Raw genomic sequence first — 18444 nt, 5'->3', positions numbered from 1 at the left:
TGCTTGGTTGAACAGCCAAACGTCTTTAACATTACAAACCAAGTCAGGTGCATTAGTATTACAGGTATTTGTATTAGCGCTTACACTCTATAATTTCTACTTCACATGTATACAGTATAAGGGACTGTTGTCATGTGTTTTTACTTATAACCTATTTGCTGATAAATGGGATTGTTTTTTTCTGGGAACTTATAATTGAATTAGATGATTTATGGGACTGTTCTCAGGTTTTTTTTACTTACAACCTACATGAATGATATATGTGATTGATTTCATGTTTTTACTTTTTCCTTCACATGATTTTTGATAAATGTGTAATTTATGAGCGGCGTTGTTTATATGCACATTTGAGTGTATATTTGGTCATATATACAGTGCCTTGCGAAAGTATTCGGCCCCCTTGAACTTTGCGACTTTTTGCCACATTTCAGGCTTCAAACATAAAGATATTAAACTGTAATTTTTTGTGAAGAATCAACAACAAGTGGGACACAATCATGAAGTGGAACGAAATTTATTGGATATTTCAAACTTTTTTAACAAATACAAAACTGAAAAATCGGGCGTGCAAAATTATTCAGCCCCCTTAAGTTAATACTTTGTAGTGCCACCTTTTGCTGCGATTACCGCTGTAAGTCGCTTGGGGTATGTCTCTATCAGTTTTGCACATCGAGAGGCTGAAATTTTTGCCAATCCTCCTTGCAAAACAGCTCGAGCTCAGTGAGGTTGGATGGAGAGCGTTTGTAAACAGCAGTTTTCAGTTCTTTCCACAGATGCTCAATTGGATTCTGGTCTGGACTTTGACTTGGCCATTCTATCACCTGGATATGTTTATTTGTGAACCATTCCTTTGTAGATTTTGCTTTATGTTGTGGATCATTGTCTTGTTGGAAGACAAATCTCTGTCCCAGTCTCAGGTCTTTTGCAGATTCCATCAGGTTTTCTTCCAGAATGGTCCTGTATTTGGCTCCATCAATCTTCCCATCAATTTTAACCATCTTCCCTATCCCTGCTGAAGAAAAGCAAGCCCAAACCATGATGCTGCCACCACCATGTTTGACAGTGGGGATGGTGTGTTCAGGGTGATGAGCTGTGTTGCTTTTACGCCAAACATAACGTTTTGCATTGTTGCCAAAAAGTTTGATTTTGGTTTCATCTGTCCAAAGCACCTTCTTCCACATGTTTGGTGTGTCTCCCAGGTGGCTTGTGGCAAACTTTAAACAACACTTTTTATGGATATCTTTAATAAATGGCTTTCTTCTTGCCACTCTTCCATAAAGGCTAGATTTGTGCAGTATACGACTGATTGTTGTCCTATGGACAGAGTTTCCCACCTCAGCTGTAGATCTCTGCAGTTCATCCAGAGGGATCATGGGCCTCTTGGCTGCATCTCTGATCAGTCTTCTACTTGTATGAGCTGAAAGTTTAGAGGGACGGCCAGGTCTTCGTAGATTTGCAGTGGTCTGATACTCTTAAACTTCTCCACAACAGTATCTCGGACCTGCCTGGTGTGTTCCTTGTTCTTCATGATGCTCTCTGCGCTTTAAACGGACCTCTGAGACTATCACAGTGCAGGTGCATTTATACGGAGACTTTATTACACACAGGTGGATTCTATTTATCATCATTAGTCATTTAGGTCAACATTGGATCATTCAAAGATCCTCACTGAACTTCTGGAGAGAGTTTGCTGCACTGAAAGTAAAGGGGCTGAATAATTTTGCACGCCCAATTTTTCCGTTTTTTATTTGTTAAAAAAGTTTGAAATATCCAGCAAATTTCGTTCCACTTCATGATTGTGTCCCACTTGTTGTTGATTCTTCACAAAAAATTACAGTTTTATATCTTTATGTTAGAAGCCTGAAATGTGGCAAAAGGTTGCAAAGTTCAAGGGGGCCGAATACTTTCGCAAGGCATTAAGTGATATAAGGTGCCATCATGCACACTGGCTTCAAAATCGCTGCTTCTAGTTTTGTGCTTTGTCTGTAGAAGCAGCTCAATGTTATCCTATGTGTCTATGCACATTAGGATAATTAGAGGCATATTTTAAGCTCAGCGTTTAGAGATAGGAAAAAAAAACCCTTCTGGTTTGCGTTTTTGATTGGAGCTTTTTGGCAGAAAAAATGCTAAATTCTTCTAAACTCAGCTAAACTCGCCTAAACTGTGCACAAAAAATGCTCTGTATGAGCGTATTTATTTCTGCAAGGGCATCTGTTGTCTTATTTAAGCCCAGTGTGCATGGAGCCTTAGTGTGGTGATTGCACCATGGAGTGATAGCTGCTCTTTCAAGGTTAAAAAAAAATGAAGTAATTAAAAAATAGCGCAGGGTTTTTGTACAAAATATTTTTTTCACCAGACTAAATGAATGTGTTTTGCCAAAGGGAAGTGAATTTAAGCTGTATTTAATTCAAGCAGTCAATTATATTTATTTAAATATTTGTTTTAAAATCCGCAGTGGGCTGGCAGCTGTAAAATTTGTTACTGAGACCTGGATTCCCCAGTAAAGAATGGCAAAGCATGGCTGTCAAATGGGCCTAATAAATTGGTTAATCATAGCAAAAATGTGGTGAATAATAAGTGAGACAGTTGGCACTTGATAAATATGCTCCTATGTATTTATTACAGGCGGTCTTATATAACATTAATTCAATTACTAACATTACCAAGGTAAAATGGTGTTAAATATTTATTGTATATTTATTTTAGACTTTGTAACTATAAATGTTGTTTTTTTTTTTTTTTTTAGAAGTGCTTATTAGTCTTTTAATGGATTACAATTTTACATAATTCAATGTTGCAATGATGTACTTTTTGTAACTATTGCAGATGAGAAGTGCCGAAGTTTTATAGAATTAACGCCACCAGCTGAAAGAGGTATGTGTATTTTTTAATATACGTTTATATAATTTATAATTTTAACTATTTATATGAGATGATAACTGGTGCAATCATTAAGGTACATTCAATGCCACCTGCTTATGTTTTAAGGAAGTTACCCATAGACAGTAAGTCAATTATTAAATGAATCTAGATCCCATCCTTAAATTTAATTAAGAAATATGTAACACTACTAATTACCAATACAGTACATACTTTATGTGCCCAAGATTGATTTACTGATGTTGAAGGCCTACACATATCCAGGTTTCCTGTATGCTTCTGTAGTCCTAATCCTTGATTACAGTATATATCTGGTTCCTTTAGTGGTGCTCCAAGGGAAAGGTTAAAATGTAGAAAAACAACAACTATTTTTTTTTTTTTTTTATTGGGTTTTAAGTATACTGTACAAAACAAATATTTTTCTAAGAAATCACCTGGGGGCATTTGCATTTTCAGTTAAAAGGTAATTGCACATAATTGCCCCTCCACCCCAATGTTTTTCTTTCAATAGTTTTTTTATTGGCATTTTTTGATTAGAGGTTTTGAGGAAACAAAACAGTGTGGTGAGGTGTTGTCTCTCTAAAACAAAGCACAGATAATATTGGGTACATTCAGTGTTTACATTGGGGAAACAGCATTCATAACAATTTAATTACAGGTATGATTCTCAATATAAAGTATAACTAAAGCATTCATCTGCAGTAAACAGCTATGAATAAATCCAGTGCAATTCTGTGTAAGGTTGAACTTCACTCTCTCAACTATTGTTAATCCTTATGCTGCTAGAATTAGTAAATAGATAAAAACGTATATTATATTTACTTGTTTTAGACTTTTTATTTTTTTATTACATTTCTTCATTTCCTTCCTGGTTTCTTACCTGGGCCAGTAAGATTTAATTTATCCCATGAGTCTTCATGGGCATTTCTTTTCCCTTTCATTTGGAGGAGCGCACAACTCAGTACATTCTCCTACTTCTATGCCTTATCTGAGGGGCAGATGGATTCCAGGGATAAATGCTACATGAATCATCTGCCCTTACTTAAGATGGCCATGGCTAGGAATGCTAAGGGGGTGTTTTTCAAAGTGATTTCTCAACAAAATAAAGCATGGAGATATTCATGGATGGCTGAGTTTGTGTTGAATATTGTGTTTATTGCGTTTGATGTTCTTTTTCATTGCAATACCACTATTCAGATATGTGCCCTCTTTTTGCATTGTATTTTTCCATTACAAATACAAACAAAAGATTTATTAAAAAATAATGAATTTTTGTGGTGCTCAGATACAGTTAAGTTCCACATTAACACTGAAGTTTTATACAATTAGAGCTGAACACAGAGAGGAGAGACTGAGTAAAGGGGAAATCTAGGGAGGAAAAAGATGGAGTGTGGAAAGGAGCACCCCAACATTTTTTCTTCTTTCACTTATTTGTAACCCTGCTCCCTCAAGATATCTGCTGTGTAGCCTGCTTAACACCTCACAGCATCTTCTGCTACATCTTCCAAGTTGGTTGTTGCATGCTACAGACTCTATTAAAAGCATACGCCATTCAAAACTGAAAATGAAAACTTGAGATGCATTGAGGGTGCTTCACTTATCGACAGAGTAGATCAATTTTTCATCCACTCATTCCTATATTGCACTAATCCACACATTTCCATATTGTCTTTGATCCTGTGATTATGTAATTACCTTGCTGTGTGGCTTCTACACCTTTAGGGTCGATTTAAAAAAAAAAATCCATAACTAATACATTTGTCACACCCACAAGTCAGATTCAAACTTGTCTTTGAAGTTTCAGAGTAGTTGGAGAAGCAGAGAAAAAGAGGGAGGAAGTTGCACTGTGGTGACTTCAGGATATACACTCCTACTGCCATCTTATTTGATCTGTGGCGATGATTGTGTGCTAATTCTGCAAGGTCCTATACAGAACTCAATAGCAATAGTAGAAACCTGAAAGCTTTTGCTTAATGCCTGTAGTTGACTAACCTTTCAGGTTACTGAAAAGTCTATATGTGATCCATCGAGCCAGTATGAAAAAGAGATGCACTGCCCCACTCGGAAATGGGATCAAGTAAAGATTTTAGACGAGTGTGGTTACTTGTAAGTAAAAGTAAAAAAAAGTGGAGGAAGGTACAATAAGGATGACTTCACTGAAATGCACTGTACTTACTATTTAAGAGTGCATTGAGTAAAGTGGAAAACACTATAGTCCTTATCAACTGATACATTTTCACTTAATTAAAGCAAGACCTATACAAGATGGATTTTGATTGGGTGGAAAGGTCTATCTAATAGGACCCCCCTTTACATTGGCAATCAATTGAAAGTCCTGAAAAAAAAAAAAAATGATTTTTTCTGATGGGCAATGAAAAGCCGATTTAAAAAAAAAAAAGAGTTTTATATGTCAATTGTCTTGCAGTTCATAAATATGTAGGAGTCTGATTTGTGTCTCATCCCCTTCTGCTTATAAATGACCCAGCATTTGGTTTAATGCACAATTGACAATCTATTATCAGAGCAGGTGGCATTGTATATTTGTTGTACTAGCTCATCCACTTGTCTGTCTAATTTATTTGTGTTTTTTGTGAATATAAACCATAAATCCCCTCTTCTCACTTTCCACTTTGCCTCCTCCAGACACAATGACCTTCTGCTCTGCTTCTACTCTAACCACCCAGTATTATCTTTATCTTTCTACCTGTCCCAAGCCACATTCAGCTTTTCCTCTATTTATTCTCCCAATGGTTCACAATCAGCTGCTGATCCTTTCTTTGTTTCAGCAGTGGATCATTCCTGCTTTGCTACTTCTTATTTTGTTAATGGTCCATGATTAGTTCTTGCTCCTTTATTTCCTCCATTCCTGATACATGAACAGACCCTGCTCTGCCTCCTTAGTTTCTCTTCAGTCTTCTGCTACTTTGTCTTCATTCACCATCAATACTCACTGTAAGCCCTCTTTCACACGGCCGCTCCGATTTTTTCTTCCGCTCCGGCACTTTTTTTTTTTTTTTTTCACGGACACGTGTCATCTGCTCCGTATGTCCGCATATCATCCCATCCATTTGCGGATGTATGTCTATGGGGATTGCGGATGTCAGCGGATGACACCGCTGACATCCGATTTTGCATCCGTTCCTTTTTTTTAACGGAAGAAAAATAGGGTTCTGTTCCGTTCCAAAAAACGGAACAGAACTGAAAGGACACAAATCGGATGGTCAGCGGATGGTATGCCACTGCTGGCCCGATGACAGAGTGCGGATCATCCCACTGTAACAGCTTTAATTGTAATTGCCGGGCGCTTGCCGACACACACAGTCCCGCATCCTAACCCGGCTCCTTTTTATAGATGTCACAAGTCCTGGTTGGCCAGGTGTTCTGTCTATCAAAGAAGCCGGGCTAGGAGGCGGGACTGTGTGTGTCGGCGAGTGCCCGGCAATTACAGTTAAAGCTGTTACAGTGGGATGATCCGCGCTCTGTCATTATCGGCCAGCTTTCCTCTTCCTCTCTCTCTCTTCCCCGGAGCAGCCCCACACTCGCCCTACATAATTTTCCACTCGCAAAATGCGAGCAGGCGAGTGGGAAATTTGAGGGCTGATATATATATATATATATATATATATATATATATATATGTACATACATACACAAACACACACACACACTATATTGTCAAAAGTATTGGGACATCTGCCTTTACACCACACACATGAACTTTAATGGCATCCCAGTCTTAGTCCGTAGGGTTCAATATTAAGTTGGCCCACCCTTTGCAGCTACACCAGCATCAACTCTTCTGGGAAGGCTGCCCTCACGTTTTTAGGAGTGCGTCTATGGGAATGTTTGACGAAGCGTATTAGTGAGGTCAGGCACTTGATGTTGGACGAGAAGGCCTGACTTGCAGTCTTCGCTCTAATTCATCCCAAAGGGGTTCTATCGTTGAGGTCAGGACTCTGTGCAGGCCAGTCAAACTCACTCATCCATGTCTTTATAGTCCTTGCTTTGTGCACTGGTCCAAATCATTTGGTGGAGGGGGGATTATGGTGTGGGGGTGTTTTTCAGGGGTTGGGGTTGGCCCCTTAGTTCCAGTGAAGGGAACTCTTAGGGCGTCAGCATACCAAGACATTTTGGACAATTTCATGCTCCCAACTTTGTGGTAACAGTTTGGGGATGGCCCCTTCCTGTTCCAACATGACTGCGCACCAGTGCACAAAGCAAGGTCCATAAAGACATGGACTTAGCATGGGTGGTGGAAAATTAACTTCAAGTGCAATAATTTACATTATAATAGTAACTAAAACATATAAAATTAGGTATAACAATCTAAAAAATGAAAGTTCTCTACTGGTGTGAACCTTCCAACTAAAACGTTTTTGCACTTAAGTTAAATTGTATGGCAAATATCTGTAGAGGGGTTCCACCATCCCTGCTAAGTTTTGAAAAAGATATATGCCTTATTTTCATTTTGATGTGTATTACATGTGAAATCTCCGGAATTATTGCAGTTAATCTGACGTGACGTGGATGATGACGTGTCTATGGACGTCACGTGGGTGGCCACAAGAGAGGAAGAGGAGGGGAGTTCAGAGGGAGAGATGGACCAGCAGATAGGGAGGAAAAGAAGGCAGAACTTGCATTGCACAAGAGGTACAAAGCAGACTGCAAATGTATCAGGAACGAGCCATCAACTATGTACAGTCACATCTGGTCCCAGGATGCCGGCTCATGGCTCCACAGTGTGGGCTTTTTTAATGTGTCCACTGCTGACAACAGTGTTGCCATCTGCAGCCTTTGCAGTCAATGCATAAGTCACGGTAAGCCCAACACTCACCTAGGGACGACCGCCTTAAGAAGGCACCTGAACTCCCATCACCGAGCCCAGTGGGAGCAACACCGTCAGAACCCACAAAGCCACACTCCAGGCTCTCACCGTCCAGCCTCTTCTCCTTCTCTTTCTCCTCTCTCCCCACAATTGTCCTCCACTTCACCTTCCATGATGCCGTCTTCACGTTGTTCTGGAAAAAGGCAGGCTTCTGTGGCCCAAATGTTGGAGCGTAAAAAAATTATGACGCCGGATAACCTTCTTGCCCAACGTTTGACTGCTGGCTTGTTGGAACTGATAGCCTGCCAACTACTGCCATATCAACTGGTGGACTCGGAGGCCTTTCATAAATTTGTGGCCATTGGAACACCACAATGGAAGGTCCCAGGCAGGAAATATTTCTCGCAGAAGGGCATTCCAGAGCTGTATGGCCATGTTAAGCCTCAAGTGAATATATCTCTGGCACACAGTGTTGGTGCCAAGATACATCTGACCACAGACACATGGTCTAGCAAACACGGGCAGGGAAGGTATATCACTTTTACTGCCCACTGGGTGAACCTTCTAACCTTCTAACCTCCTCCTCCTCCATCCTCCCTCTCCTCCTCGGCTGACTCCTGCTTTTCCGCTGCTACTGTCTCTTCTGGTGCGCCGCCCAAGATCCCCAGAACCTATTCCACATGCCAGGTGAGACGTTGCCATGCTGTGCTGCGTCTGTTGTGCCTAGAAGCCAAGAGCCACACTGGTCCTGCACTCCTTTCAGCTTTGCGTTCACAGGCAGATCAGTGGCTGACACCGCTCAATTTGACAGTTGGTAAAGTGGTGTGCGACAACGGTGCCAATCTGCTGAGCGTGCTGAAACAGGGCGAGATAACACACGTGCCATGCATGGCACATGTCCTGAACTTGGTGGTGCAGCGATTCATTGCCATATACCCTGGGGTCCAGGATGTCTTGCGGCAGGCCAGGAAAATCTCGGGCCATTTCAGAAGGTCATACACAGCCATGGCTCGGCTTCCTGACATTCAGCGGTGACACAACCTGCCCGTCAGGCGTCTTATTTGTGACTGCCCGATGCGATGGAACTCTACGTTGCATATGCTTGATTGGCTGCTCCAGCAGAAATGTGCAGTCAACGACTACTTGTACGAACTCTGCGGCAGGACAGGTTCTGGGGAGTTTGTTTTTTTTTCACCTCGCCAGTGGCTGCTTACCCGGGACGCATGCAGACTTCTGCGGCCATACAATGAGATCTCCAAACTGGTCAGTCACGGCCAGGGTGCCATCAGTAACATCGTACCTTACGCCTTCTTTCTGGAGCGTGCATTGCGTTGTGTATTGATCAAGCCGTCGAGGAGCAGGAGCAGGAAGATGAAGAAGTCGCAACATTGGATGAATTCCCAGTGGGTGCTACTCCATCTGAGAAAAGTCAACAACAGGAGTCTAAAGAGGAGTCAGAGGAGGATGGTTCCAGGGCGGATGAGGAGGAGCAAGAAGCGCATGCTTTAAACCTTTCTGGAATCCCTGGTGTTATCCGTGGATGGGGGGAGGAGAACGAGGACAACATTATCCTGGATGATGAGCTGGAGCCAGGCCACTATACCGCTTGCAGTTTAGTGCGAATGGGGGCCTTCCTGCTCCAGTGTTTTAAGGGGGACTCCCGTATAAAAAGCATAAAGGGCAAGGACCAGTACCGGGTGGCAATGTACTTAGACCCCCGGTACAAACAAAAAATGGCGGAAATGTTACCAGTATCACAGAGGGCGGTCAGAATGCAGCACTTCCAGGCCTTGCTGCGGGAAATGCTGCATTCTGCTTTTGCGTGCGCTGGCAGAGGAATTTCCAGTCACAGAGAGACAGTTGCGGGTAGCAATACAACAGCGCCTGCAAAAAGAGGGCAGTTTGAAGATGTCTTGGTCACTTCAGATATGAGATCCTTCTTTCAGTCGAACCATCGACAGCTGTACTCCGGATCCAGCATCAGAGAACACCTAAACCGACAGGTGTCCAACTACATCGGGTTAACAGCCGATGTGGACGCTCTGAGGAGTGATGAACCCCTGGACTACTGGGTGGGCAGGCTTGTGTCCTGTCCGAAAAGACGTTCAGTGCAGCAGGGGGGATCGTGACCGATAAGCGCACTCGCCTAGCTCATAACAGTGTAGACTACCTCACATTTATGAAAATAAATGAGGCATGGATCTCTGAGGAATTCAACACATGTGACCAGTAGACCATGTTTCATTGAAATTCCTCATGACAGGCCACAAATATCCGCCCGACCGCCATCCACCCACAACAATTCCTGGTCCTTGTCTTCGCTAAATACAGCGGCATAAAAGGCATTTCATGTCCATTGAATGCCTAATTTTTGGTGCCTTTCATCGCCGACAATTATTTTTTCTGTCAATGCCTAATGAACCTTCAGCCACAGAATACTACATTCTTAGCCTTCAGGTAAACCCATGTGGGCTTATTTTTGGGACCTTTTATGGCTGACACTTACTTATTTATCCTGTGAATGCCTAATGTACCTTCAGCCACAGAATACAACGTTCTTAGCTGTCAGGTAAACCCATGTGGGCTAATTTTTGAGGCCTATACTGGCCGATACTTACTTCTGTATCCTGTGAATGCCTAATGTACCTCCAGCCACCAAATACTACGTTTTTAGCTGTCAGGTAAACCCATGTGGGCTAATTTTTGGGCCCTATACTGGCTGACACTTACTTCTGTATCCTGTGAATGCCTAATGTACCTCCAGCTACCAAATACTACATTCTTAGCTGCCAGGTAAACCCATGTGGGCTAATTTTTGGAGCCTATACTGGCCGACACTTACTTCTGTATCCTGTGAATGCCTAATGTACCTTCAGCCACAGAATACAACGTTCTTAGCTGTCAGGTAAACCCATATGGGCTAATTTTTGGGGCCTATAATGGCTGACACTTACTTCTGTATCCTGTGAATGCCTAATGTACCTCCAGCTACCAAATACTATGTTCTTAGCTGTCAGGTAAACCCATGTGGGCTAATTTTTGGGGCCTTTTATGGCCGACACTTACTTATTCATCCTGTGAATGCCTAATGTACCTCCAGCCGCAAAATACAATGTTCTTAGCTGTCAGGTAAACCCATGTGGGCTAATTTTTGGGGCCTATACTGGCCGACACTTACTTCGGTATCCTGTGAATGCCTAATGTACCTCCAGCCACCAAATACAACGTTCTTTGCTGACAGGTAAACCCATGTGGCCTAATTTTTTGGGGCCTTTTATGGCCGACACTTACTTATTTATCCTGTGAATGCCTAATGTACCTTCAGCCACAGAATACTACGTCCTTAGCTGTCAGGTAAACGCATGTGGGCTAATTTTTTGGGCCTGTACTGGCCGACACTTACTTCTTTATCCTGTGTAATTTTTCAGACTGGAATTGGAAATCAATGGGTCTGTAAAGGTTCTGCCAAATTGTGGAATGGATGCAGACCCATTTTACAGATGTGTGAATGGACCCTATATGTATTTGACATGTATTTACCGGCTGCTGTCAGTTCTGGCTGATATAGGGAAAAAAAAATGTTTTTTGCTGTAAAAAAAAAAAAATTTTAGGCCAACTTTTCCAATTGCAATAATTCAGTTATGACATTGTCCATGTGGTGGGACTATTTGTGTACAGCTAGTAAGTCTTTTCGGCTGCAAATATGACCTAAAGGTTTTTAAAGTTCGCCTCCCATTAAAGTCAATGGGGCCCGCCTTGAACTTGCGGTTCGCGGACATTTGAGAAAATTTGCGGCTGACGTTCGCGAACCGCCCCGGCCGATGTTCGTCCATCACTAGTTACCACCACCAATATTATAAATGAATCTGAGGCTTTCCAGATAATAGGGACGTGGAACGCGTCGGGTCTACTGCATATGCTGAGGATATTTATCTGTACAAGCGCTGTTTACACTGGATTTCTGTAAGTGTGTTTTTCCTTTGATAATACATTGCTTCTAAAGGTACACGCTATGTGAGTTTTTTCTTTCCTTGAGCTTTTCCTGGATAGTATTTTCCTGCTGTGGGCACCAAAGATTATCCTATTGTGATTTGTGAAAGATGAGTCTATACCTCTCTATGGAAGATCTGTGGCATCTGCCATAAGGATCATCTACCTTTGTGTCAGCCTGATTGACCAAAAAAGTTTACGCTTTGTTGGGTCCCTATTATCTAGTAAGCCTCTGATTCATTTATAATATTGATGGTGGTCACATATCTAGGATCATCTAAGGAGGATTCATCTGCACTCTTTGGTGGATGTTATATGAACTTTTCCATGGACTAATTATTTCTTAAAACATATGCACTTTATATATGCATATTTTTGCACATATGTTTGCACAATTTTGCTATATTTTTCCTATTTTTTAACACATGCACTTAACACATGCATATTTTTGCGCATATGTTTGCACAATTTTGCTATATTTTTCCTATTTTTTAACATATATGCACTTGATACGTGCATATTTTTTGCACATGTGTTTGCGCAAAAAAAAAATGTTGTATATGTTTTCATATATATGCACATGATGCACTTTATTTACATAGTTTTGCATATGCACTCACTTATCTTTTCAAAGTGTATATTGGTTTGATTTTCACCCATGTGTATTTGCACAATTTTTGCATTTGTTTGCACAATTTACTGAGTTTGCTTTTATGTAAGCATTAATTCGCACTTTATATTGTTTTATCAGCGCTGCATTGATTTATTGATTTCTTTTCACAAATTGTCATTTATTTTCACTGGCTGCTGTTTTTAAGTGTTTGGGGCGGAATACATTTCCAAAAAACATTTCTCTAGACATCTCATTATTGCCAAGCGCTTAGACCCAAGTCTCACACTCTGCTCCATATATCCCAACACACATAATACTGGGTCCAGCCGTAGACATGTTCCAAATATTACATTTATTTTACCCATTATCTCAACCCAATATCTGTGCAGTTTGGGACACCTCCATAGCATATGGATCAAATCTCCATTTGCCGTTCTACAACTGGGACAAGCTGCATCTGGGCGTCTCCCAAATCTAAACAATCGTTTGGGTGTATAATATGCTCTATGCACAATATAAAACTTTGTGAGCCTCTGCGCTGCGGAGAGGGACAACAGATCTATTGAAGTTATTATTTCTTTCCACTGAACATCCGTCAACCTCCCCACATCTACTTTCCATTTTAATCTACTAGGGAGTTCGGAGTCTTTTTCCAATACTTTAAAATGTATCTTTTTATATAGCTCCGAGATCTGTCCCTTATGGGAGGTAATACCCGATTTTCTAATAAGGGTACTCCACACCATTTCACCCCCTCCTCTTGAAATTGTGCACTCAGTGCATGTCTCAACTGTAAATATTGATAGAAATTTCTATTTGATAACCCAAACTCTTCTTTTAGCTTTTGAAAAGTGTTCAGCACCCCTGTTACATATAATTGTGACAGCCTTACTATTCCCTTTTCTGGCCAATTACCAAAACCCTCTAACTTCTCCAACTCAGGCAGCTTCACATTATCCCAAATTGGTGTATAGTTTGTACTTCCTAAGTATTGAAACATTGTTCGTGTTATGTTCCAAACCTTAATCCTTAACTTTGTTAGGGAGCATTGGTTCTACCCCCCCCCCCCGAGATTCTGCCTCCAATGCTTCCACCAAAAATGTATGTGGGGTGCAAGTTAATAGTGCACGTGAGCTATATCTAACAATATCACTACTTGACTCCCAACCCCCTATCTGTTGCAGCTGAGCCGCCAAAAAATAACTCACAGGGATGTGAAACAACCAAACCCCCTTTATCTCTTGAAAGCTGTAACACTCGTAGATGAACTCTAGCTTGTTTTTTCCCCCAAATCAGTTTCCTAATCAAAATCTCTAGCTTCCCAAACCACACTCCAGGGATCCAGATTGGTGAGTTATGTAGAATATATAAGAGTTGTGGCAGCCACACCATTTTAATCAGGCTGCCACGGCCCATTACTGTTAAGTGGAGGCGGCCCCATGTTTCACATTTTTCCCTCCATACGCTCATCAATGGTTCTAGATTTTTAACTATATATAGTCTGGGATTCACAGTTATATTTATTCCTAGATATCTGAAGCTCTCCACCACCTGTATATGCTTGGCACTATCTGGCAAGTCCTGCGCTAGTTAATTTACTGGGAGATTTCTCCCAGTTGATGGATAGCCTGGAAATTCCCCCCAAATCTTTTTATGACATCCATCACTGAGATTAACTAACAATTCACATCTCCCAAAAAAACAAAAGTATGTCATCTGCATATAATTAAATCTTTCCTTCCCTTATTTCACTTCTAATGTTAAACAAAATATACTTTTTTACATTTTTCCTGTTTTAGGAATTCTATGGCTGTCCTTGGGATCTGAGCTGATTTACATCACACTATTGGTAATTAGCTTTGGGCTTCTGCTACTGGAAATTTTATACACTGGGAATCCTGTGTGTGGACTAAAGCTCAATGCATTTGCTGCAATGTCCTCAGTACTTTCAGGTAATTATATTTTATAATATTTCCAAAGTGACATTAAACTGAGCAAATTAAAATGTGTATCAGTCAATTACATCATATTATTACATGTAAACACTTTTTTAGTTTTGCTGGTCATTTTATTTCTGATGTTAGTCAATGAGACCCACATCAGAAAATATAAAAAGTTTAAAGCTGAATTCCAGGCAAAGAGCTAAATACACAATTGAAGTACAAGTATGGTAGCTGTATTACTTGCCAAAGCATTTGCATTTCTGACCACTTAGTCCTAAGATTTACACAGCTCTGCTAAACAGTACAGTATTTCTCTGCTGTAGTTAAACAATAAAGCTAGGTCATCTTCCAACCTCCAGACTTTGATTGGACAATGGCTAAGCATCATTATCCATCTCACTGTTACTCTTTATTTATCTCTTCCTATCAGAATTTGCCTGGTCAGAATTTGTGTATGCCGAACACCTGATTGGCTAAATTGCTGCCCCTCCCTTTCTCAGTCTAAGTGCTTTTGTGCAGGGGTTTTCAAGAGGCTGATAACCAGCTACATTCTGGAACTTAAACTAGTTGATTAAAAAAAAGAATTATTCATTATGTATTGGTGTTATTTTATACCTGCCTGGAGATTAGCTTTAATCTGAATTATCAGTATATTGCTCATAATTGCTATTTGCGTTTTATGTTATTCTTGCCCATAGCAACCAACCAGCTTCAAACTGCCATTTCTAGAGTCTTTAGTTTGAATATGAAACAATAACTCTGGCTGGTTACTATGGCCAATAAATATTCGTGTTACACATTTTTATGTCCCTTAGTGTTGTAGTTGTAGTGTAGGCAAGGTGTTTGTCTGGCTAGTTCAGTATCCTGATAAAGTCAGGGCCGGTGCTAGACTATTTTGCGCCCTAGGCAAGACCAGCTACTTGCGCCAGCCCCAAAAAAAAAAAACTTTACAAACATTTTTAAAACACGGTCACTGCACTATGGGTGAGCAGGGTTTTGGGTAGAAATGCACCTGCATCTGTGGTGTCACTGGAAAAAAGATTGTCCCTGCATCCTTGGTGTCACTGAAAAAATCCCTGCATTGGTGGTTTCACTGGAAGGACAAATGTCCTTCTTTCGATGTTCTCACTGGAAGAAAATAAATTGTCCCTGCGTCCATCATATGTGATGTGCACCAGTAAATTTAAGGGGCTTGGGTGGTAGGAAGCTGGCAGTAGGGTAAAGGGGGGATGAAGATGACAGGGGTGGGATGGTAGGAAGCTGACAGGGGGGATGAAGATGACAGGGGGTGGGATGGTAGGAAGATGACAGTGGGGTAAAGTGGGGATGAAGATGACAGGGGGTGGGATGGTAGCAAGATGACAGTGGGGTAAAATGGGGATGAAGACGACAGGGGGTGGGATGGTAGGAAGATGACAGGGGGGTGAAGATGACAGGGGGTGGGATGGTAGGAAGCTGACAGGGGGGATGAAAATGACAGGGGGTGGGATGGTAGGAAGCTGACAGGGGGGGGTGAAGACGGCAGGGGGTGGGATGGTAGGAAGCTGACAGGGGGGGTGAAGATGGCAGGGGGTGGGATGGTAGGAAGCTGACAGGGGGGTGAAGACGGCAGGGGGTGGGATGGTAGGAAGCTGACAGGGGGGTGAAGACGGCAGGGGGTGGGATGGTAGGAAGCTGACAGGGGGGGTGAAGACGGCAGGGGGTGGGATGGTAGGAAGCTGACAGGGGTGATGACAGGGGGTGGGATGGTAGGAAGCTGACAGGGGGGATGACAGGGGGTGGGATGGTAGGAAGCTGACAGGGGGGATGACAGGCGGTGGGATGGTAGGAAGCTGACAGGAGGGATGAAGATGACAGGGGGTGGGATGGTAGGAAGCTGACAGGGGGGGGTTAAGATGACAGGGGGTGGGATGGTAGCAAGATGACAGTGGGGTAAAGGGGGGATGAAGATGACAGGGGGTGGGATAGTAGGAAGATGACAGGGGGGTGAAGATGACAGGGGGCGGGATGCTAGGAAGACGAAAGTAGGGTAAAGGGGGGGGTGAAGATGACAGGGGGTGGGATAGTAGGAAGATGACAGGGGGGATTAAGATGACAGGGGATGGGATAGTAGGAAGATGACAGGGGGATCAAGATGCCAGAGGGTGGGATAGTAGGAAAATGACAGGGGGGATGAAGATGACAGGGACGGGATGGTAGGAAGCTGACAGGGGGGGGTGAAGATGACAGGGGGTGGGATGGTAGGAAGATGACAGGGGGTGGGATAGTAGGAAGATGACAGAGGAGATGAAGATGACAGGGGGTGAGATGGTAGGAAGATGACAGAGGGGTAAAGGGGGGGGGGATGAAGATGACAGGGGGTTGGATAGTAGTAGCTGACAGGGGGGATGAAGATGACAGGGGGTGGGATAGTAGGAAGATGACAGGGGGGATGAAGATGACAGAGGCTGGGATAGTAGGAAGATGACAGGGGTGATGAAGACGACAGGGGGTGGGATGGTAGGAAGATGACAGTGGGGTAAAGGGGGGATGAAGATGACAGGGGGTGGGATAGTAGGAAGATGACAGGGGGGATGAAGATGACAGGGGGTGGGATGGTAGGAAGCTGGAAGGGGGATGAAGATGACAGGGGGTCGGATGGTAGTAGCTGACAGGGGGGATGAAGATGACAGGGGGTGGGATAGTAGGAAGATGACAGGGGGGATGAAGATGACAGAGGCTGGGATAGTAGGAAGATGACAGGGGTGATGAAGACGACAGGGGGTGGGATGGTAGGAAGATGACAGTGGGGTAAAGGGGGGATGAAGATGACAGGGGGTGGGATAGTAGGAAGATGACAGGGGGGATGAAGATGACAGGGGGTGGGATGGTAGGAAGCTGGAAGGGGGATGAAGATGACAGGGGGTCGGATGGTAGGAAGATGACAGTGGGGTAAAGGGGGAATGAAGATGACAGGGGGTGAGATAGTAGGAAGATGACAGGGGGATGAAGATTACAGGGGGTGGGATGGTAGAAAACTGACAGAGGGGTACAGGGGGGGTGAAGATGACAGGGGGTGGGATAGTAGGAAGATGACAGGGGGGATGAAGATGACAGGGGGTGGGATGGTAGGAAGCTGGAAGGGGGATGAAGATGACAGGGGGTCGGATGGTAGGAAGATGACAGTGGGGTAAAGGGGGAATGAAGATGACAGGGGGTGGGATAGTAGGAAGATGACAGGGGGGATTAAGATGACAGGGGATGGGATAGTAGGAAGATGACAGGGGGGATCAATATGCCAGAGGGTGGGATAGTAGGAAAATGACAGGGGGGATGAAGATGACAGGGACGGGATGGTAGGAAGCTGACAGGGGGGGTGAAGATGACAGGGGGTGGGATGGTAGGAAGATGACAGTGGGGTAAAGGGGGGATGAAGATGACAGGGGGTGGGATAGTAGGAAGATGACAGGGGGTGGGATAGTAGGAAGATGACAGGGGAGATGAAGATGAAAGGGGGTGAGATGGTAGGAAGATGACAGAGGGGTAAAGGGGGGGATGAAGATGACAGGGGGTTGGATAGTAGTAGCTGACAGGGGGGATGAAGATGACAGGGGGTGGGATAGTAGGAAGATAACAGGGGGGATTAAGATGACAGAGGCTGGTATAGTAGGAAGATGACAGGGGTGATGAAGACGACAGGGGGTGGGATGGTAGGAAGATGACATTGGGGTAAAGGGGGGATGAAGATGACAGGGGGTGGGATAGTAGGAAGATGACAGGGGGGATGAAGATGACAGGGGGTGGGATGGTAGGAAGCTAGAAGGGGGATGAAGATGACAGGGGGTCGAAAGGTAGGAAGATGACAGTGGGGTAAAGGGGGAATGAAGATGACAGGGGGTGAGATAGTAGGAAGATGACAGGGGGATGAAGATTACAGGGGGTGGGATGGTAGAAAACTGACAGAGGGGTACAGGGGGGTGAAGATGACAGGGGGTGGGCTGGTAGGAAGCGGACAGAGGGGTACAGGGGGGATGATGATGATGGGGTGGGATAGTAGGAAGATGACAGGGGGGACAAAGATGACAGGGGGTGGGATGGTAGGAAGATGACAGGGGGGATGAAGATGAAAGGGGGTGGGATGGTAGAAAGCTGACAGGGGGGGTGAAGCTGACAGGGAGGATGAAGATGACAGGGGGTGGGATGGTAGGAAGATG

General features: G+C 43.3%; 1 protein-coding gene across 1 annotated transcript in view; it reads left to right on the top strand.

Annotated features, from left to right (window-relative positions):
- GSG1 (germ cell associated 1) overlaps positions 1-18444 on the top strand; it is a gene marked incomplete at its 3' end in the record, with an annotated part of 91523 nt that overhangs the window by 35240 nt on the left and 37839 nt on the right. The window contains exons 3-4 of the mRNA XM_082265797.1: positions 2827-2874; positions 14108-14260. Coding sequence (XP_082121923.1) covers positions 2827-2874; positions 14108-14260 — 201 coding nt within the window. The remainder of the gene's footprint in view (positions 1-2826; positions 2875-14107; positions 14261-18444) is intronic.

This window comes from Pelophylax lessonae, assembly GCF_965119305.1.
Source record: "Pelophylax lessonae genome assembly, chromosome: 8".
Classification (NCBI taxonomy): domain Eukaryota; kingdom Metazoa; phylum Chordata; class Amphibia; order Anura; family Ranidae; genus Pelophylax; species Pelophylax lessonae.
Note: the sequence above shows the minus strand (reverse complement) of the source record. Positions and strands in the feature narration are given on the sequence as shown.